This window comes from Plutella xylostella, chromosome 7 (assembly GCF_932276165.1).
Source record: "Plutella xylostella chromosome 7, ilPluXylo3.1, whole genome shotgun sequence".
NCBI classification, from domain to species: domain Eukaryota; kingdom Metazoa; phylum Arthropoda; class Insecta; order Lepidoptera; family Plutellidae; genus Plutella; species Plutella xylostella.
The window spans coordinates 131,703-155,652 of NC_063987.1; the positions used below are offsets into that span (position 1 = coordinate 131,703).

At 41.0% G+C, this 23,950-nt stretch overlaps 1 protein-coding gene across 2 annotated transcripts; it reads right to left on the reverse strand.

Moving 5' to 3' along the window:
• Positions 1-94: 94 nt before the first annotated feature.
• LOC105393531 (EH domain-containing protein 1) lies at positions 95-23,697 on the reverse strand. Of its 2 annotated transcripts, XM_048622061.1 has the most exons (5): positions 22,320-23,697; positions 4,435-4,500; positions 3,368-3,538; positions 2,003-2,210; positions 95-1,966 (listed from the first exon to the last, which is right to left on the reverse strand). In XM_048622061.1, the coding sequence occupies exons 1-4, from the start codon at positions 23,542-23,544 to the stop codon at positions 2,008-2,010; spliced, it is 1,665 nt and encodes a 554-aa protein (XP_048478018.1). In that variant the 5' UTR covers positions 23,545-23,697; the 3' UTR covers positions 95-1,966; positions 2,003-2,007. The 2 variants fall into 2 exon arrangements, with proteins under 2 accessions (XP_048478018.1, XP_048478019.1); XM_048622062.1 differs by lacking the exon at positions 4,435-4,500 and having other exon boundaries at positions 22,320-23,696.
• Between the last annotated feature and the right edge of the window lie 253 nt (positions 23,698-23,950).

Genomic DNA, 23,950 nt, shown 5'->3' on the forward strand with positions numbered 1-23,950 from the left:
TATCACTTTTCTTACAAAATTTTCCCCAACTCAAAAATACCTGATCTCTTACTTAAATTTTTAATCTTATAGGTTTTAAATAAAACAAGATCCATGCATTCTTAACTATTTATTACACTCTATGTATAATTTATTATATCATTACATTTACATTTCTTTATGTACACACAGTAGCAAATGTAAAAACTTCCAACAATCGCCTGCCGCCAGCTACGGAACAGGGATATAAATCCAATCCAAAATCTAAGCATATAAAAATCTGTATTTACAAAAACTCTTTCATCACAAGATAAGAACATTCATGTGTGGTTTTATTATAAAGGTTTGATAACTTGCCATTGGAATATAAATATAGAAATCTAACATGTTTACATATCGTTATGTAGCTGCTGCGAAAGTACAGCTCCCAACAAAGGCACTGCTTGATATTTTTATAAATGCAAAAAGCCGAAAAGCTTGTGTATGTAGTTACCTATGTAATAGTACATTACATATGATGTACTCTTTTTTTTATAGTAGGTATAAATAATTCATCTTCATGCAACAATCATATTTTTAATAGTAAATTTCGATAAATAAATAGCTAAGTACGAAATCTAAAAATTTAAAAAGCCAACACAGTCAATTCTATGTTCCATGATATTATTTGTATAAAATGCGTTTGTTACAAATGTACTAGATTCTCTAATAGGAACAAACTTATGTTTTGAAAAGTAAGAATTAGTAAATTAATAAAACAGTCCAGCTAGATTATAATCACATAAAATTTTGATACTTTGAAATTTTGATCTCAATTCCAAATAAAATAAAAAGATTTATTTTAGAGCACCAGAAAATATAACACCAAAATAAGTTAATTAAGTAGGTAAGGACCTAGATATAATACATTATTATAGATGCAGCTTACCAATTACTTTTGAAACAATCTTTAGAACTAATAAATACATCCCTCAAACAATAAATATAGGTGTGTACCTACACTCGTGGAACAAATATTATGCAATTCTCAACTAATTTCTAATAAAATATTTAGTAAAGCTATTGTAGGCCTGAAATATTCGTGCGGAACCACTTGTGAAGCCACGGTGTCGTCTGCAGTCACAGCCTGCTATAGATTCATTCATTTTGTAAAATATATCGCATATAGGTAAATGCCTACGTACTGTTAATTTAAGGAATTTTCCCACTGCCAAAATGATGAAAAATTTGGAATTCAGTCAGTGCCCAGTGCATAGCATATAGCCTCCTTTGTAATATAAAACTATTTCTTCATTACGATACGATGTGAAACAAATGGTTCTGCGATGTGGAAATAGCCAATAAATTTTCATAAGTATAAATAAATAAATAATGTACGCATCAAATCCATCCCGACAAGAATACATGAAATATTTCCACCATCATTATAACCGACTTAGGTACTACCGGTCGATCATTCAGTCGGGCTACCAATAAGTATAAATATGTATGCAAGTAGGTGCGCTATAATATTATGTAACTATTCAGTACTGTTTCATCGGCCTTCGGTTCAACCCGACTAAACTATTAGCCGACAGTACCTTTAGTACAGATTTTCATAGTTTCCAAAAACAAAAATAATTTACCTTAACTCTCATACCAAGTGGCGCCTCTAGCGGCGACTTTTGTATAAGTAGATATACATAAAAGACTAAGAAAAAAACTCTTTGCAGTGTTTTATGTATAGGCACTGTCGGTAAGGTAAATTAATTTCGTTTTTGCCAGTTACTAGTCGTACAAAAAGCTATCCTTCGCTCCTGGGTGGAAGTTTTGTAACCAACGAACGAGAATTGTCACGCAACAGGTACGGATAATCCGACTACACAGAGTCATGCTTAACGCAGCTGTTTTGTTTTTCCTACAATTCGAAGCGCTGCGCTAACCACGACCCTATCTCATTTTATCAAGCGCACCGATTACATGGCAGCTCTCGTCCCATTTCTTTAGACCCCCCTGAACTCTCAGTTCCTCCCCCCTCGCCCCAACCCCCTAGTTCCGTTTACTGGGCGGCACGAGGTGCGGCGGCAGCTCGGCGGGCAGGTCGTGGCCGTCGATCTTGACCTGCATCAGGTGCATCGCCAGCGCGAACTCCTCGTCGTCCAGGAACCCGTCCTTGTCGATGTCCGACAGCTTCCAGATCTTGCCGAGCACCGAGTTCGGCAGCTTCGACTTCACCATCTCCGTCTTGGCCGCTGTGGAAGATTAGTTGGCGCGTTTGAGGGTAATGTTGTTGATATGGTTACTATACTTTGTAAAATATAGCGTGAGCCCTGTGGCAGCTGTCAAATTTATTCATAAATTTTGTCTGTCATTTGTTTGTTTTAGGGGAAAATTAACCTTATTTACAAGACATTTACTGTCAATCAAATGTCATAGGACTCTTGCTATATTTTACAAAGTATAGTGTTGCCGCAAACTTATACAATATACATATTATATTGAACAGACAATCGATTGTTTGGCTCCATCGGCATGTAAGTACCCAAGCGATAGTAGTAGGGTTAATTAAAATCATAAATAAACTGATCCTGACAATATACTTTGCGACTTCTAGATGTTCTATCAAAGAATGGTTTATCAAGAAATGGCCTAGTAAAAACAAAACCAGACATGAATGTAAGAAACAAAATCAACCCTTAAATTCTAACAACAGAGAGCATGAAAAATAAAGTAAAGATCATTAAATTGTGACTGGATCACACTAACCTATCCCATCTATTGACAAACTCCCTTAAAATTCTAAGTAAATTCTTGCCTAAAAACAGTTCGGATATCGTATGAATACGTATAGTTTCCCTCTCACTGCCAAATGCTAAAGTTTTCGCATGATCCATCCAGTTCAAAGAAGCTTTATCCACTTCAAACTCCAAAAACGTTTTTCCCGTCAATACATATGCCGTGGCTATAAACAACAGATTCACAATGATCACTATCATAATTGCATTCGTTAAGAGTAAGAACACTATTTGAGCGAACCTAAATAAACTCTGAAACATATTCGTTTCCTTCTCATTATATTCTACGAAACCAATTTGAGTTTCTGAGTCATCATCATCTACTTCATCTACATCTGGTTGAGTGCTAGTCAGGTCGGGGCAACCCATAGACTGTGCATAGTCGATGGCGTCAGTGCTAGCTCCGTGGAGGCTGTGGATGGAGACGCCCGACACGTCAGCATCAGCTGCTGACATCTGCGCGAGGAGCTTGCAGGTCTGCGCGGCGGCGGCGAGCGCGTCCACTAGTTTATCTAGATTGGGGTCGGCGGTCTCGCTCGCCTTGAAGCAGAGCTGTGTGAGCAGCGAGCAGTTGTGCGTGGATGCGGCCATCAGGCGCCGCAGGGGGTACGTACCGGCGCCGGTGACCTTGCCGTCGATGGGGTTGAGCGACTGGAACAGCTGGTCGTAGCGCGGCTTCTCCTTGCTGCAGATCCAGTCGGGGTCGCCGTGGCCCGCGTCCACGCCCTCGCCGCGCCCGTAGCCGAACGGCGACACCTGGTCCTCCACGCCCTCGAACGCACCGCCTGGAATTGATGAATAAAACTGTTAGCTTCAATACGACCAAAAGTTGGATTCAATGGCCGTGGGCGTCACAAACAATCATATAAATAGGGAAATGAAAGACCGGTAGTAAAATATATAATATAAATAAATTATAATTGTTTCTAAACTGTCGTTTATCTGGAGCCGCGTGTCTGTATTAATAGCATGAACAATAGCCGCGAGTGTTATCGACAGACAACGGAGCGTGGCGGAAGCGCAAACAGGGTTTATTTTGTTAAAATACGTGACCGAGCGGTGGGCTCCCAGACATCTACTTTCCATTTACTTTACATTTTGTAACCTGAACTTATAGGTCATAATGCGACTTCACAAGTTATTATCATGCTTTTTATATTGCCAAATAATAAAATACTGCTTTGAATTAGACTATTTATTACGAGTACCCATCAGCATTAACGTTACTTGTTAGATGTTATGGCACGAGCCAGCCCTTAGTCATCGATTCAGGTGCAATTTCGAGGAGTTTCAGTCAAGTATTATTTCCATGTAACAGTTAAGTGCAATACATATAAGTATTTAAATGCATTGATGATGTCCGATAGAGGTTATAACACGTGAACCAGGGAATACCCACATGCGAAATGTAACCGCGGTTCTCATTCAAATTTGAATTGTAATTATCTAATGAATATGTAGACCATAGAGGTTTCCTCCGCCGAACAAAGTGGATCACGAATTAACATAGCAAGTAGTTAATAATAGCACATTCAGTACACATCACTTAGTGAAGGAGTCATTTAAATTAGCATAAAGTATGAAATAGCCCGCGAACCCCGGACAAGAACACAACAGCAGCTACACCAGCCCGGCACCCCTGAGCCCGTGACACAGTGATACTGTACAAACAGAAACGTACGAATTGCTGATCCATTTGGGTTACAATATTCACGGTAGCCGAAGTCCACAGTGTTGGAACCTACACCTAAAACAAACCAATGTTATCCTTAAAACTACGTATTTACACACCCTAAACTTTGCTCCCAGGGAAATCCTAGCAGTGGTGGGATTAGTGGGGGATAGATTGGCTTAAAGCTCTATTAGTCAAATTGAGGAATAACAAGCTGTACATTGTACAATAGTGAAAAAAAAATACAGTTTAAAAGCAGGACAACCTCAATGTACATGACCTCAATTTTGGTCAACACCTTGCTGAAAACAATTAATAAGAATAAACCCATTTCAATTTAAATAAATATCTTAAAAACTGTTCATATAGAAGCCCAAGGTCTTGTTTGTGTTCTCGCTTGATGGAGCGTAATGAATGGGATCAATTTTGTAAAAACGGTATTGTTATAAAATTTGTTGCAATCATTAGCAGAAGAATTTAATACAGCTAGCGTATCGTGTCTGCGATGTAAAAAAGATGATCAAAAACTGAGGAAGGTTTACAGATACTGACAAAGCATTTTAAGCTTCTTAAGAAATATACGTAACTTATAGATTTCACTTTTGATATGATGTCCATTGTGTGCAATCTGCCATATCTTTTTGATAGTATCACGACTTGATAACCAAAATTTGGTGACAGATAAAACGAAATTAGAGGTATTCATCGAATCAAACGACAGACAGACATTACTGCACGTCCGCAGAGCTCTGTACGTGTTTCAGCTTAAATATTAGTAACTTTATCCACAGCAGTTGTTGCGATGCAGACAATTACAATTACAACGGTATCGCCTTCATTCACTGCATGTCGGGGGATTTCATTAGCATTAATCATCGTCGGGTTAGTCTCTGCTGGATACATTCTCTCAGTAATATCACTGAAGATATAACAGAATAATACCTACGCAAGTCAAGTCTTCTTTGTATTGGTGATTCAGATGTAGATAAATCAGGTAAGTGGAAGGTGTTAGTCACAACAATTGATTATATGGTAAGGAATATATGTACATATTTTTACAGTAGTCAATGTTATGCACGAGCCTACGTCAGTACTTACTGGGTTGGATCTAAAGGTTTATAATTTAGAATTTAACTATGACTTTCAGTGGACTACAGGTACACTAACTCAAGCTGAATTTTTCGGGCAAAAGCTTGAATGTAAATTCGAAATAATATAACGTATAACGAAAGTGAGAACCGGTGATAACAATTCAATCGGGGCCCGCGCTGCCCGATCCTGTGACACGCTAATTATAGAACAGGAAGGCATCCCGGAATGGTCTCCTAAAATAGCATAATCAATTTCGCGCATGCTCACTGCTCCCTTGCCTTATTAGTTTGATGCAATAAAATTAAAAATATTTTATAATTAACATATTATACTTTTTATTCGTTTAACAGTGTCTTTCAGGGCTTGAGATCAAATTTAAATAGCTCATAAGTTTGATTGTGTACGGGACAGAACTCTTCTGAGAACAGAACCTTACTTATTGATATCAAATTTATCGTTTCGTAGTGTAGCTCAATAATTACGATCTTTATTGAGTACGTATATGGTATAGCTTAGATGTATGACCAGCATGACCCAAATTGGCATCAGGCAATTGATCATCGTAACAACGTTTTAATGATTGTACGCAGATAGTCTATAGTACTAAGCAGTAGGTACGCTATTAGCTGTAGGAGGATATGAATATAACATACGTAGAGTTGGTTCTACACTTAAACGGTATCTTCTATTGAAAAAGCGAGCATTCCATGTGTAATGATGTGGACGTTCCGAGTAAATGTGCTTCTATTGCGGATACAGTAATGCTGAAGAGTGTAATGAGTATTACAGATATTGCGATACAAGTGAAAGCGTAGGGAACGTGGGAGCAGCGGACACAACGACGGACGACGACAAATCGATTTATAATTATGAACGAAGCGGGTGGCTACATGCGACCGACACATGCCTCCGATTGATCAATCGTTAAAGGCACACGTCATATTGGCTATTTCATTAGACGTAAGCGATATACTCGACACAACATACCCTTGTTGCCCATAGCGTGACCCGCCCACTTCGTGCAAACGTGTGACACAGACAAAGTAGCCGAAATACAGTCCGCTAAAAAGAAAATTGCGTCAAGGTCTCCGAGATGGGCAGTCTCCTGCAGGATACCTGTATCCTGACAGTAAGGAGGATGCGCGTCCGCCGCCGCCCACCAGCCGGCCGGTCGGGGCGCTCCGCCAGCTCCACGTAATAGATATGATGAAGACACAAAGGACTCATAGACTCATAGCACACAATTCATTCGCTCTTGACTGTGACCTCCGTCGCCTTTGTTTACCAATAAAATGAAAGATTGCGTCCGAAAAGTGGGCGTTTCGAATGCGATGCCAGCTGATGGATGAATTGGGACTGTTATCGGTCAACCAAACATTGCGCTACAATGAAAACTGTGTTTTAACATACTTAAATTAGCAGCTGTGGCTTTTACTATGATAGTTAAAGTTAACAATGCTGACGTAATTACTTTTAAAGGTACTTAAAGTGATTTTCAAGCCAAGCTGTAAGTTTTAAGCAGTGGGAAATTGGGAATGTTTGTAACAACTCATAAAATAAAAAGCAAACAACAACAGCCAAGGTGTCCTGCAACTGCAGTCACGTGCCACTTTCGCGTTCTCCATAAGCGAGCGACTCGCTCCATATTATCATCAATTACAATTGCCATTCTTTCGGCAATTCCTTTAGAGGACGATGTCCGCGGTGCATTCACTCACGAGGTGATTCCCGGCACGTCGCGGGCTCACACAGGGAGGTGGTGCTGTGACAATGGCACCGTTATGTGGTCGCTGCTCGATATGGATTATATTATAAACCTGAGAGAGAGCTCAGCCATGGAGTGATGGTTGCGGTGACTTTAATCGTAGTATTACGCCGCAACGTAGACATAGATGAGGTACTTATGATGGAAAAGTTCCGTTTATAACTTGCAGAAATAGAGCACCATCAAGCATCTCGCACACTTTAGCATTAACCTGCTGCTGATATAATTCTTCAATACCTAAATAAATTTGGTTTATCGCGTCGCGATGCATTAAGTTTTTTTATAGCCTAGGTTCAGTCATGTGCAGCTTCAGTAGGTTGTACGCTTATTGTACGTCGTCATTTTAAGAGCACCTGAGGCGATGCGTGACTACTGCTACTGGCGCAGATCGCATCAACTGCTGCTAGTCGCTATCTGCCCCAGATGTATCGATTGATGACATTGAATCTTATCCGGACGAAAGCGATAGCGTATCACGGATGTTGCTTGGAAAATTCGCGTCGGATTCGCACGAATAAACTTGAATTAGAAATGCGGCCGATGAAAGACTTTGAGTGACGCTCATATTTATTCATTAATGCTATAAGTATTATCTTTTTATTAAGTATATATAATAACAAAGTACGCCTTGTCATTCGAGCTTTGATTTGCTACTCAATTCACATTTGCAAAATACATATTTTAGTACGCATATAATATACAATGATTTTTAAAACCACCAACGCTATCACCAGTGACTCACGCCAATTACTTTTCCCCGTACTTTCATGTATGCGTGCGCGCAGCTCGGCTTATCATTATCATACAACAGCCGGCGCTATTCAGCACGCGCCGCGACCCACATCGATCACTTCCGACAATACTACACCTTTCATTGTTAGTGCTAGCAATTTCGAACTTGATCTTCAACCACAAAGCTATGGTTCGGCGATGAACCTCTATATAGGTTTAAGAACAAATCTAGTAAGACTATTGACAATAGACCAGAATAATGTTCTGCCATCTAGATTCGGACGCTAGAGGTATACATCTAAGGCCCGGGTCTCCTATTTACTCCGTAGGTCGCGTCAAGTGTCACCGCCGTAGGCCGCGTCACAATGCTCATTATGTCTACGCGCCAACGTCGGCGTGTGAGGGAGACCGCATCAGTACATTTCTATAGTGAGCATTGTGACGCGGCCTACGGCGTGACGCTGGACGCGACCTACGGCGTAAATAGGAGACCAAGGCCTAAGTCTGGCGTACGTTGACAAATGCTACATCCCGTTCCGATTGTGTCTCCAAGTTTCTAGTGTCGCGGCTGCGAGTGGCTGCGGGGTGCACCTCGCGCACAATGACTCGCCATTCAGCGGCAAGTGGGTCGCTATCTAGTCACAATACGCGCTGCTCAGATGCCCTCAATCGCGTGACGTCACCGCGAACAATGCCCTGCACCACTGTGCTACAGAGGTGTACTCACGCACCGGACGCGTCTAGATAATAATATACACAGCTAGATGGATTAGAGTTGTGAATTACACAAACTCATCGATGTAAGCGACGGAACTGGTGGTCCAGTTTGCTTGATTGTCGTAAAAGGGTATGTCGATAAATGGAGAGCTTAATTATTCAATAGCTTTCGTCCTATTTGGCATCCATTGTTTACTATTGGGGGCTAAGCTAATAATTATGATCCATTTGTCGTAGGGAGTTATACGTAGGCATGATGATTGAATATGAAGTTCTGGTCAAGAAACTGGAATGTTCAGGAAATGTAACTCAATTGTATTTTTTGTTTGCTTGTCTTGAATTCATCGTCCGCAGTTTTGTAAAAAATCGAGTAAGTTATTGCGAAGGAATTAATAAACTGTCTTGAAAAGCTTCATTGCCTCATTGTCGGTCGTCGGTCATGCATGGACGTCAGACAAGAATCTAGCTTCTTTAGAAACAACTGCTTATTTTAGTTTTGCGTCATAATTATATTACTGTGCATCGATTGACATCGCCTGGTTCTAATGATGAATGTATCTGATTGACTTATTCTAAGACACGCATCAGATGCAGAATGAATCATACATTACTCCATTATTTTTACAATTGAAATACTTACATTCCCACTACAGGAAAAAAAGCGCAATAACATTATAACCCCAACTAACATAACACAATACAGTTGACTGCAACAATACCGTGCAGAGTGAACAATAAGTTTTATAAAGCGAGATGCTATCAGCAGCCAGTGGCAGCGGCGACGGCTTCGGCGGACGAAGCGAAAGTGCCGGTCGCGCTCCCATTCATTCATAAAAAACTAAATAAAACCATATTGAAGAGCGATGACCTCACGATTTGATGCAGTAGTGAATGTCCTAAATACTGCAATCGGAGATTGAGACATCCAACAATCGATGCCATTTAATATTCTTTCAAGTGGACTAAAGTACCAATTTACAATGCTCGCATTACCTAAAAGATCATTCCGATCATTACCACAACCACAAACGTAAAAATAAGAAAGTCATTCTAAAAAAACTTGTAATTTTATCGTAATTACTTTTTGCTGTTGATATAAATAACTTCACCTCGTAGGGCCTTGTGGCTTTTGCTTTTTGTACTTGACATTAACATTGAATCAAGAATTGTCGAGTCTTATCCTGAATATTGCAAATGAAAATGTACTTAAACGATACGGCAGGTCCCGCGCAAATGGCCATGACATAATCTGCTTAGTCGATAAACACCACAAAAGGATATCAGTGAATGTAAATATGATAAGAAAAGATATCTTTGCAGTGGTGTGTATACTAGTACTAGTATCTTATAGCCTCACCCATTTCTTGTACCAAGAACTTTAAATTGGAATGATTTTGCGATTTAGCTGGAACATATACAGCTCATTTAAGCTGTATGTTTGTAGACATAAATTGGACACATTTTTGAGTAATACATTTTGGCCTAATGGAATTACAGTGCGACGATTTACACATGACAAGTATGTGTTAAAAAGCAGTACATTACAGCAAAAACGTACTCCTTAATCAATGGACGGTATACAAAATAAGAGCAACTTTATAAGCTACAACTGCCAGAATATTAAAAGCTCAGTCGATGACGTAAGACTTCTATGCCAATCAGCTGATATCGTCGCGCTGCAGGAGACATGGCTGTTCCCGCATGACCTAACTTACCTTGGTGGCATTCACGGGGACTTCGCGTACACCGGCAAGTCAGCTGTGGACACATCGGCGGGCATCGTGCGCGGCCGTCCACACGGGGGCGTGGCGCTCCTGTGGCGCAAGACCATGTTCCAGGCCGTCACCGTCGTCAACTGTGTTAGTGCGCGTCTAGTGGCTATTCAAATCACCTTGGGTGATAGGGCTATCATGGTGTTCAGTGTTTATATGCCAGTTGATTTAAGTGTAAACCTGTCAGAATTTACGGACTGTCTTAGTGAAATTAGTGCCATTATTGACAGTAGCGACGTCGAGGCCGTGTTTATGCTTGGAGACTTTAATGCCCACCCCGGTGAGTCCTTTGCAACCGAACTGGGCCCCAAGTCTACTAAACGCATTAGAGTAAAATTGGATGTCGATTGTATGTCGACAGCATGTCGACAGCGAAAAATGACACATTTGGCAGTCTTGTATTTTTTAAGACCATAGTGTCAGCTCGATGGAAGTTGGATGGAAGCCACCATGAAGCCACTCATATTACATTGAACATGCATTGAACAAAACGCTAGTCCACTGACAAGTGCCACACCGATATCGTCTCTCGGGTGACAATTTGCGTAGTCCACTATTTATTAACGTTTCCGTCAATGGCTTCATTATGGTTTATCTGTCAAAAATCACCTTTGTGAGGCCATTGAGCAGATACACCTAAGATACACGTTTTATTCAGATGTTGTCAACATGAATTGGAATATTCATTTCAATTTGCGGTGGGAAATGCTATTATTAGCAGACATAGTGGATAGAGGTCGTCGGGAGTTGAAGGAACGGCGTCGAAATCGCGCCTTCATGAGGCGGAATGTCGATCCTTTCCTGAGTTTGCCGGACTCGGAGTTTGTGAAGACATTTCGCCTCAGTAAGGATGTGGTGAAGGAGATTGCCACGGATTTAACTACACTGATAGCCAAAGAACGCAGGCTAGATGGTATATCTGTTATGATTAAAGTTTGGAGCCGTCTATAATTTGGCAAAATATAGCTGTACTGGATGGTAGAAGATCTAATACTTATACATATATGTTTCATATACTCATTGCATTGCATTCTTTTAGCCATGTTTTATAACCGACTTCGAAAAAAGGAGGAGGTTCTCAATTCGCCTGTATCTTTTTTTTTTATCCTCAACTAACAGACAAAACCAAAACAAAACCTCAGAAAAAGGAACCCTGTTGGTCAGAGAACAAAACGATAAATTGTTAAAATGTACTCTGTGTTGTTAAAGTTGACATAAGAAATGCAACATATCGACACGACGAGTTTTTTTTTTTGCCTGTGGTCTTAATTATACAGCCAGTTTAATATATGAAAAATATATTTAAATGCCATAACACGTCAATCATTGAATTTAAAAAACATCGAATAAGATAAAACACTAATACTTTTAAATAAATAGTGTGGAAAATCTTCAAATTAAGCCCAATTCGAACGATCCGTGTATGGTGGCTTTACAAATTTGACAAAACCGGCAACACTGATAATATTCCAAGATGACGTCACGATCACCCAGAAGTCATTCTGTGTCAATAGCATTTATATTTTATCGAGACTGGCCGTGAGACGTAGGGACTACCGTTTTTGGGCCAATGACAATGGAGTTGCAATGGAGTCTCTATTGGATATCTTCATTGATATTTTTTGTAACCAATAGCAGACTTGGGGCCCTGTTAGACTTTTCTACTGAGCAAAAGTGGCGATGTGCGGACATTGAGAAGTTAGGCATAGACTCTGGGAGTTATACCTACGTGAGCGCGGCGCACGGCTGCCGGCGCTGGCTCGACCACTGCCTAGTCACGCAGGCTGCGTGGGACACTGTCACTGATGTCACCATATTGTATGATGTGTTTAGCTCCGATCATCTGCCTCTTACTATTACTTGTCAATTAAACATTGTTTTGCCTAAGATAACACAGAGTGTGACATTATGTAATAAGGTAGTATGGGGAGAAAGAGACAGCGATCAAATAAATAAATATCGTAACTTATGTCATGATAGGCTAAAGCTGATCGACTTTCCACAAGAATTATCATTGTGTAGTGATGGTCATTGTAATAACAGTGACCATAAAGTAATTTTAGATAATATGTATAAGAATATTATTAGCATTTTATCCGAGTCCGCTGTAAGCAGTCACCTTAATCACCAGCAGTCTTTCAAAAACCGGCCAAGTGCGAGTCGGGCTCGCGCACAAAGGGTTCCGTAGCAGCAAATAGTTAAATCAACCTATCTCAAAAACTATAAGAGATACTTTGATCAAACCAAAAATCGTTGAAAGAGTTAATTAGCATGCATCACCTCTATTTTTTTTAGAATTTTATACCCCGTAGTTATAAAAATAGAGGGGGGGGGACATACTTTTTACGACTTTGAGAGCTGATATCTCAAAAACCGTTCACTTTAAGAAAAATGTTTTTTAGAAAACTTTATATCATTTTAAAAGACCTTTCCATTGATACCCCACACGGGTATGTACATCGAAAAAAAAAATTTCATCCCTCAGTTACATGTATGGGGGGCCCTACCCCCAATTCTTTTTTTTACTATTTAGTGTCATATTTTTGTAGCGGTTCATACAACACATATTCCCATCAAATTTCATCACTGTAGTACTTATAGTTTCCGAGTAAATCGGCTGTGACAGACGGACAGACGGACATGACGAAACTATAAGGGTTCCGTTTTTGCCATTTTGGCTACGGAACCCTAAAAAAGGCCGTATTGTAGGCTGGAACAGACATGTGGGGGAGGCTCACAGGCAGGCTAGGGTCGCATATCAGTTGTGGCTATGGTACAATATGCCTACGTCAGGAGGCATTTATGATAATATGTGCCTTACTCGTAAAATCTTTAAGAGCAAACTCAAATGGTGTAAGTAACATCAAGAACAAGTTAGGCTCGACATTATAGCGTCTCATCGTGCCTCCAAAGATTTCAAAAAGTTTTGGAAGGCCACAAAGAAACTTGAGGTTAAGCCTGGACTGCCTGTGAGCGTCTCGGGTGTCAATAAGCCGGAGGAGATTGCAAACCTGTTTGTAGATCACTTTAATGTGCAGTCTCCCCTTGGTTCACCGCAGCAACGGATGGTTGATGCTGGGGCCTGTTCTGATGCTGACCTAGTTCGTTTCTCTGCCTCACAAGTGGCATTTGTATTAAGGAAAATGACCAGAGGGAAGTCACCAGGTCATGATGGCCTCAGCATCGAGCACCTTCAATGCGCGGGTGTCCACCTTCCACGTGTTTTGGGAATGTTTCTGTCGCTATGTATGGGCCACTCGCACCTCCCACTTGATCTGATGAGAACGGTGGTTGTTCCCATAGTTAAAAATAAAACAGGGGACGTGGCGGACAAGGGCAACTATCGGCCCATCTCACTGGCGACTATTGTAGCGAAGGTGCTCGATAGCCTGCTGGACTCTGTGCTGGGGGGATATCTAAATCTACACGACGCACAATTTGGGTTTAGACCTGGTCTCTCCACAGAAAGTGCTATCCTTAGCCTGAAGCACACGGTCCAGTACTACACAAAAAGACAAACACCAGTATATGCTGCGTTTCTAGACCTTTCGAAAGCCTTCGATCTTGTGTCTTACGATGTGCTTTGGGCTAAACTCCGGGAGAGACGTGTGCCGGCAGAGCTGCTGCGCATCTTTCAGTTTTGGTACCTGAATCAGGTAAACAATGTGAGATGGGCCGGTAAGTGTTCTTCATCGTACAGGTTGGAGTGCGGGGTGAGGCAGGGGGGGATCACCTCTCCCAAGCTCTTCAATCTGTACATAAATGATCTGATTGTGGGGCTCAGCAGCAAGAGGATCGGTTGTCGCATTGACGATGTTAGTATTAACAATATCAGCTATGCTGATGATATGGTGCTGCTGAGCCCTACAGTCAGAGCGCTGAGGGAACTTCTCCGTGCGTGTGAATCGTATGCTCTGTCTCACGGCCTGGTATACAATGCCAAGAAGAGCGAGTGCATGGTGTTTGGAGCCGTCGGCACCTGCCTTGATAGTGTGTCCGCTATTACCCTCAATGGTGCACAGTTGAAGCGGGTACATGAGTTCAAGTACCTCGGACACCTTGTGACTGACGACCTCAAGGACCATGCTGACGTTGAAAGGGAACGCAGGGCGCTGGCCATCAGATGCAACATGCTGGCTCGCAGGTTTGCTCGTTGTAGTAAGGAAGTCAAAATTTCGCTTTTTAAAGCATACTGCCAAGTATTCTACACGAGCAGCCTGTGGACCAGTGTCACGCAGAAGATGATGAGCGCCCTGCGAGTCCAATATAATAATGGCTTCAGGATGCTGATGGGGCTGCCTCGCTTCTGCAGTGCATCGGGCATGTTCGCCGAGGCGCGCACTGATGACTTTTATGCCATTATGCGAAAGAGGGCGGCCTCATTGCTCTGCAGGGTGCGGGCCAGCTCCAACTCCATCCTGAGGACAATAGGCGGGAGGTACGACTCGCCCATCATGTGCCATCTGGCTGGGGTATTGGTCAAACACAGATAGTCATTTACCAATACCCTGGTTGTAGTTGTAATTTTTATAAATTGTTTATATTATAAGTTGTACCTGTAAATGTGTGTAGAATTAGGATACTAACATAGAATAAGAACATTGTTACTAACATATTGGGCCTAAGTTGTCAATTTAAATAAATAAATTATTATTATATAAATTTCATTACGGTATAGTATTTATATCCTCAATTCACTATGCCAATGACACACACAGTAACTAAAGGTTAAATCTGTTGTACAAAAACATGTTATATTATATTTATTGGGAGTGCACTGTGCAAAATAAACCAATGTAGGTGTGATGGAATTATTAAATCACCAAAACTTAAATAAAATGTAACTAACTTAACTTCGATAATATGATCAATAATGATCTGCACTAAAGGAAATCTATGAATTTTTAAATCGTGTATTGCCACTGTAAAGATTTACATGAAAAGACCTAACTAAAGGCCTAGCCTATGTAAATTACAATATATGTGGCACAGAACCAGCAATTATTGGAGTATGAAGGTCGTCTGTCTGTTTACAATAGACACAAAATGTTCATGATACCGTACATAGCGCGCTCAGAACCACCCAGACTCGGTTTCACTGCATTTAAATATAATACTAAGTATATTTTCGTATCTACATCATTAATCATTAATGATACCATACCATATAACGTAAAGGAAAGAATAAATAACAACAATTTCCAAGTTAATTCGGTTAGGTTTCCACCGAAGCGAGCCACGCACAGGCCAGTGTAGAATAGAATAGAGTAATAGTAATTATATTTGTGGAAGCACATACATAACACATAACACACAAAGGGACGTTAGGTACCACTCAGTGCCACACAGGAAGTCACAATAATTGATGATTCAGATGCTTTAATGTACCAACTCCAACACTTAGTTTTGGTATTGTTATCATATTCGTTTTAAGTTGACAAATAGGTGTTAGTATGGTAAATTAGCGTATGTTTTATGCGATTGTTTGTAGCGCTGAGATTCTTCATCATATTTTACTTGTATTTAAAAAAAGGAAGTATTTGTGCCAAAAGCCAATAGGCCATTGCGCCAAGTAGAATATGTTACATACAGATAAATGTTGTGTATTGTCTTCCTTCGTGTATTTTTAACGGAACTCTGACATTACAGGACTTGAAACTAGTCACACATTTAGGACATCTGTTTTTTTAATATTTGTGCATATAAATAGTTTGAATAAGCTTGCAGTTTCTTAAACAATACATTTGTGAGAATAGAGCAAAGTTACATGAAAACACCCAAAAACATAAATTATTTCTTCTGACGTAAGCAGAATTGAATATGAACTGCAAAACCGCTTCTTGACATCCTCGCACATTACTGATAGGATTTTCCTTAATATTCAATGCAATGCATTCGCGGACCAAGCTTTAATGGTTTTTGATAGGATAAACTATAAATATGTAGGTGAAACTTTGAACTGATAAATGTAGGCAGCAGCTACTTCAGTATAAGAAAGTAATAGTAGAATTTAATCAGTAATTGCACAATTGAAACAATAATAATCGCTGATAAGAATCACTTTCATATTTTTTTATGCGGCGCCAACACTTCATAACCCTTCAAGATACATATAGGGGACAATGTAGAAGCCACTCAATTACTACAAATAAATTCAATAAAGGCAGTGAGTAACTATTCAAAGTCTTGAATGCTGACAATAAATGCAATGAAGAATTATGTAAAGCGGTGCAAACTGCACGACACGGCCGATATGTTTATAATATCTCAGCTAATGCGGTGACCCCTGCGGCGCCGGCTGATGATAATGATGATCAAGAGCACAATGAGCAAGGTCACCGGCGCAGGCGCAAGGTACGGTATCGACGCCACGACTCACAACATACACCGATAAGCTACATTTCAAGTAGATTCGACTTTTTAACATTCAGGTATATACCTACTGATAAAACATAGACTGTTAATAAATCTGAATTAAGAAGCGCTTCGGAAAACGAAACGCTTATGTAAGAAACTCTCCATTTCTTCTGCAAGGATTTGCATTTTTATCAAACGAGTCGGATCTAGAAACTTCCTGCAGACGAGACGGTGTATAATTGGATGCTGAGTGGCCGATGTGTGTCTCGCATTACATTACACTATTTATTGTGTTACATTATTTATTGTGTTACACATTATATAAAGTATTTAGCTGTTATAATTATAATATTTATTTTATTAGGTATATTATATATTATTATATTTAGAACTTAATGAATTCTGATGATGACAGTAGTAGTAGTGAATTCCAGTTTGATTCTTGTTCCTCATCCGATGATAGCTTCCAAAGTATCCCCACAGTATCAGACACCCTAAAATCTACATTTACAGATTTTAGGAATAACTTTAATGTAGTGCACATAAACGCCCAGAGCATTCCAACTCATTATCCTGATATGTTAGCTACATTTGACGATAAAAACATCCATGCGATACTGGTTTCGGAGTCTTGGCTCAAACCATGTCACCCGTCTACTTCCTACTCTTTACCCGGCTTCATCCTTATCAGAAATGACCGCATTGGTTTTCGTGGTGGAGGAGTTGCCATATACCTGCGCCCTCATATTCCCTACTCAATTGTAAGTATGTCAACCCAGCCCCCCCCTGTCAATGCAGGTGAGCATCTTTTAATTGAGGTCACTCTGTCCCATACTAAAACCTTGCTTGGAGTATATTATAATCCGTCCATGCATAACAATTTCTTCCATTCTTTCGAAAAGCTCCTAGAAGACTTAACTCCTGATTTTCGGCACGTTTTAGTTATGGGAGACTTCAATACCTGTTTACTCAGGAATGACAGTCGGTCCTCTTCTCTTATGTCAGCTACAAAACCCAGCAACTTATCCGTACTTCCCCTCGGTGCCACGCATCATTTTCCCAATTGTATCCCTACCCTCTTAGACTTAATATTAGTGTCATCTCCTCAACATGTAGCTAAGCACGGTCAATTTGGGGCTGATCAATTCTCTTATCACGATTTAATTTACGTATCCTATAAAATTCGCCCCCCCAAAGCCAAACCTAAAACTCTTCTTCAGCGCAATTTTGGTGGAATGGTGCTGGAGAATCTTTGCAGTGATGCGAAAAACTTAGCTTGGGACACTGTCTATAGTGCTGATACGATGGATGCAAAGATTAATATCTTCAACTCATTAATCATCCAGTTGTATGATATCCATGCGCCTGTGAGAGCAGTTAAAATTAAACATCTTCCTGCTCCTTGGCTAACTGATGAAATTAAGCAACTCATTAGCCAAAAAGCTGCAGCCAAATCTAGGTTTAAGTGTAGCTCATCTGACAGAAATAGGCAGAAATACACTGCTATACGTAATCACTGCAATAAGGTGTGTAGGGATGCACAACGACGCCATATTCACGAATCGGTTCAAAACGGTGACCCAGCTAAAGTCTGGAATTTCCTCAGGTCGCTAGGAGTTGGTAAATCTCGTTCTGATTCTATTCCCAAGGACATAGACATTAACTGTCTTAACCAGCATTTCACATCCTCTGTGGCCATGGATAGTGCTACTAAACACAACACTCTGAATTTTCTTTCATCTCAACCAACTCCTGACATTTCCTTATTTAACTTCAGTGACTTTACCGATTGTGACGTTAAGAAGAGCATACTACATATCACATCAAACGCGATCGGTACTGACAGTATCAGTCGGAACATGGTTCTTCCTATTCTTGACATAATCCTCCCAGTAATCACACACATCCTTAACTATTCCATTTCCTCTAAAACATTCCCATCCGCTTGGAAAGATGCTCAAGTCACTCCCTTGCCCAAGAAATCCAATCCTTCTCTTGCTGACTTCCGTCCTATTTCCATCCTTCCCTTCCTTTCCAAGGTACTTGAACGTCTGGTCCATCATCAGCTGAATGCATTCCTAGTGCGAAACAACTTAATGAATCCGTACCAATCTGGGTTCCGCCCGGGACATAGCACTGTAACGGCCTTAGTGAAAATCACTGACGACGTTCGTCAGGGTATGGAGAACGGTGAGCTGACGGTGCTGTCACTACTCGATTTTAGCAATGCCTTCAATACAGTCGATTATGACATACTATTGGGGATATTGCGCTCTCTTAATGTATCTCCAGCGGTAATTGACTGGTTTCATAGTTACTTGCACGGGCGCCGGCAGCGAATCCGGGATCTAGGGAAAACAGCTCATCACCAATTAACGTATAGCACAGCGCACATACATTACAAATAATGAAACTGTGGAGGAGACCAAACGGCATGCCACATTTTCCACGACCGTGACTCACCGTCCGTTCGATAGAGCACAGTTTAAGGTCGAATATAGTAAATGCAACAAGGTCAGATACACACCAGTACGTTGACAATGGTTTTTAAAAGCTCCTAAACAGTTGCAAAATCTGGCGTAAAGGTGATGTTACGGTAAGTATTAATCATTACTCATGGAGTTTCTGTCACAAGTTTCCACTTCACTGACTGTCACGATAGTAGGCTAATAGGCTGCTTATTTGCACTTGTATCGATGTGTCACACATTGATTCCATAGCAGCAGCGTAGCTATTAACATACGACATTAGCAAACGTATTGGTTGGTAATAATTATGTATCTGCAGCCTTATTTTTATGGAAGCTGCATGTGCCTACAAGGTTCTGATTCTTCTTCTTTAAGCGTCGGTGACTACACTACGACTACAGCTGGTGTAGGATACTAGGTACTCTAAACTATGCAGTATGCACTAAGCACATGTTTCACATAGTACTATAAATGCATTTCAATGGAGTTAAAGTTGTACAGACCTATTAGTTTACAGTAATGATTATTGATTATGATAGTCATAGACGTGATTATATAATAGTCCCGAGTCCCGATAAAATCTTGCAGTTAGAAAATAAGTTGCAATTGCAACATCATTACTTTAGGCCTTTAGCTCGTTAAGTCTTTATTCAAGAATGTTTAATGAGGCATACACTTTCACTTAAAACTTACGGCAACTATTTTATAATTGCTGGGAAAGACATTAAGCTAAGAAATTAGGTATTCACACTACAAGTACAGGTTTTCGTATGACGTAAGGTACTTGGATCAGTAGTTCTGAGACTGCGGCGGCGCGGGGGCAACAATAACAAAAGAGGTTAAATTTTGACAGGTCCAAAGAAACAAGTAACCGTAATTTACATGTCACTTGGTACTGGTTTTAATCTACACGAAATACACGTAGATACTAGGTAAAGTTTGAGCTCATACAAACAAAGTCTCCATATGATTCACTACAACACATACATGCTTTAAAGGAACAGAAACTCATAAAGGTTCGAATTATTATTGGTCTCGAGATCGAGCTAAACTTGACACAGTTCCGGGATGCTAGACTGTAGACTCACGCAGCGAGTGATAAACACAGATAGTGATGCCGTGAGTGTTGTGACCCTCCGAGTTGCGACGACGATTGCGGCTGCGCCGCCTGGCTGGCGGGCTAATGGCTGACTCACATTCATGTGAACTTGACAAAGATTCTTTCACTACTGATCATTTCAATTGATCATCTACGGTTAGAAATACTCTGGGGTCCAGGAAACAAGCCTCTCCGGTCCCTGGATGAAGTAATACTGCATCTTAATGTTCACACTTGGACAACAATGGTTTGAATCATAGAGGAATATAGCTTGAACTCGTGCAAGTTCAAAACCCTCTGAAGTCACCCACTTACATGCATCACGCAAATCACGGTTCGATTAAGATCGCCAGCGAGATTAACAACTTACGACCGAGCATAAACATAATAATTTACCGCTACCACATTTCATGGTTTCCTCATAGTTGTACAGACAAGATTAAACCATTAATTAGGAAATGCTTCTACTACTCACTTACAAATTAAAACTAATTGCGCTAGAGTTGAACTGATAGCACGGACATTTCGACAGAACGGATCCTACTGACAGAGGAACAATTGATGACGAGAACAACAGTAGTAATTATGACAAATAACATGTAATTTTGGTAGCAGAGAGATGCAACGAGAGATGAATGGGCCAAAGTGATACCGCGGGAATTCTATAGACATTCACTTACGAGTAATTGCTTTTCATATCCTAAACGATCAATAAAAGTATTTAAATTAAATGCTTTACAATGAAGATTTGAAGTTTAAATGTAGAGTGTAGTAACTTAACGATCATGTTACATAAGAAGGGGAAATAAATAACTACAGGAATAATAAAATCTAACAAATAAAATAATCGGATAGAATGTTACAAGATTTGTACAATCTGTAGTAGCGAAAAGTAGGACAACTGATTGTTTATTTTTGCCCGGCGATACATCGATGCGACAGAGCAAGTACGACATAATGTAGTTAGCAACCAGCACACGCGGCGAATGCTCACAAAAAGCTCAACTTTCGCCGCCGTCGGCGCTTCCTCACCATTGTCATTTTGCAATTGCTTGTAGCAATAAAAATAGGTTCCTCCCATAAAAGTATGATCATCCCCTGTTCCATCATCACATTACATATTTAGCCTGGATAAGCTGAAACATTATGGATCTGACGACACCTTCTTACTCACTGCTTTATTCGGGTGTGCTAATATTTAAGCAATAGGTAATTGGACAATATTCTCAATTGCTGCTGTTAATATTATCTTATTATCTTCCTATCTGATAAAGTGTAACAAAATGTTCAGCAAGATATGACGCAAAGCATGATTTGCTTTGCGAATAACTAGACGTTTTAGGCCAACTAAGTTACACGCGAAAATAATGATGATGTCATTGTATGTTCACTCTAATAGCAACAGTTAGCACTTAAGTACATAGGTACAGTATGACTGGTGCTGATATCGTAGTTTGATAATACTGCTTATTCAGGTCACTATCAAAGATAACACTCGAACTATGTAAGTGTCTAGATATTGTGAAATCTTAGACATGACATTGTTAGGTAAAAGTTTTGAAATACCAGATAATCATCTTTTCTTTATGATTTTAGAGCCAATTATTAAGTCATTAATGTTATAAGAAAGAATAATAATATATCTCTTTTAGAAAGTAGCTACAAAGTTGAATCATAATTAAATTGCACAATTAATTCATGATGAAATTGAAAAGATTGGGTTTTTTGTTAAGAAAACGACACACATACAAAACAAAATAATGTGAGCACTCATCAGCAGATCAAAACAATAGACATGCAATGCAAAATTTACTGACTCATTAATCATTGAAGGAAAGTTCTAAGAATCAGTGTGAACATTGGAGCAGTATGTAGGAGGTTGGACAACTCACCCTTGATGAGTGGCTCGGCGACGACGTTGATGTCTTCCTGCGGGATCATGTCCATGAGGCGCGCGATGTCCGTGGCCAGCATGTGGTCCACCACCTCCAGCAGCTTGGGCTTCAGCGGGTGGAACTTTGTGAAGTCATGGTTGGCCAGCGACTCTTGCATTTTCTTGATGTCCGGGAAGTCTCCTGGGGAAATCTGTTGCTCTCGTTGTATCCTATCGTACACTTGACCCAAGTTCTTTATCAATTCCTTCTTTTTACCGTCCTTGCCGAACATTGAGGGCATTTCTTTTCTAAGCTCACTAATTATGTGTGCATGCACCTTTGCTAGTCTCGCTCTTTTGATTAAGTCATTTAGTTTCCTCAGAGCTGCATTTCTAGGTAGCGACTGCATGTCCCGGAAGAGATCCTGCTCCTCGTCCTCAAACAGTCTTCTGTTGACGTCGTACCGGAGGGGTTGGTCCCAGAAGGAGCCTATGTACACCCGAGCTACTTCAGGAGTCTGTAGCACTTTCCCGAGCGACCACATGAGGGCGCCGTATACGCGCATGAGCTGCTGGTGGTCGATCATGTCGGCCTTGTTGAGCACGATGCGGATCTTGTCGTCGTGGCCGCGGAGGGCCTCGATGCTGCGGCGGAACTCGTCGGAGATGTCGAGCTTGTGCGCGTCGAACAGCAGGATGATGCGGTCCACGCGCTCCGCGAACCACTCCAGCACGCCCGTGAAGTCGTAGCCGCGGTCCACGCGCTGCTTCTCGCCGGACAGGATGCCGGGCGTGTCCACGATGCTGATGCCGCGCAGCACGGGCGACGCCACGGTGCTGCACTGGAAGCGGTTGAGGAAGGCGTTGCCGAACTTGCTCAGCGGCCGGAACTGCTTCTTGGGGTCCACGACGAGCGCGTTGCCGGGGATCACGCCCTCCTTCTCGTCGAACATGACGGCGATGAAGCGGTCCGTGGTGGGCTCCGGCCCGATGCGGATGCCGGGGAAGTCCCGCTCCAGGAGGTACTTGATGAACGTGGTCTTGCCGGTGGAGTACTGGCCCACCAGCAGGATCATGGGCTTGGCGTCGAAGTCCGGCTCCTCCAGCTGCGGCGAGTGGAAGTCGTGGAACTGGTAGTGCTGCTCCAGCGGCAGCAGCTTCTGCTTGTAGATGCGCTTCAGCCCCTCCACCACATTGTCGATGCTCTCCGTCTTCTCGCCCTCCTTTTTCAACCAGCTGAACATGGCTGCTGCTTGCGAACACTCCTTAAGTATTTAAACGGCTCCCCGGGCCACTATCACACACTTCACGATAACTTTACAAATAAATTCACCAAAAAATCGGCAAGACCACCGCGATCATCTTCCTCCGACACGAAAATGAATGAATGAATTTATTTTGACACAAATTGAACGAAGTAAGAAATGGATGACGTGTGACGTCCGCAAATTTTGTGTTGCCAATTCATAAAAATATTTTCATCAATACGCGAGCAGCACGAGTTGTATGAAATAACAGGAAATAACACTCAGCACATGCACTCAGCTTAACTCAACACAAAAGTTACACAGACAAAATTATCAATTTATCTCGGTCGATCTGTCAATGTCAATTACTTTGTGGTTCTGTCCTACCATGTCCTACTCCTGT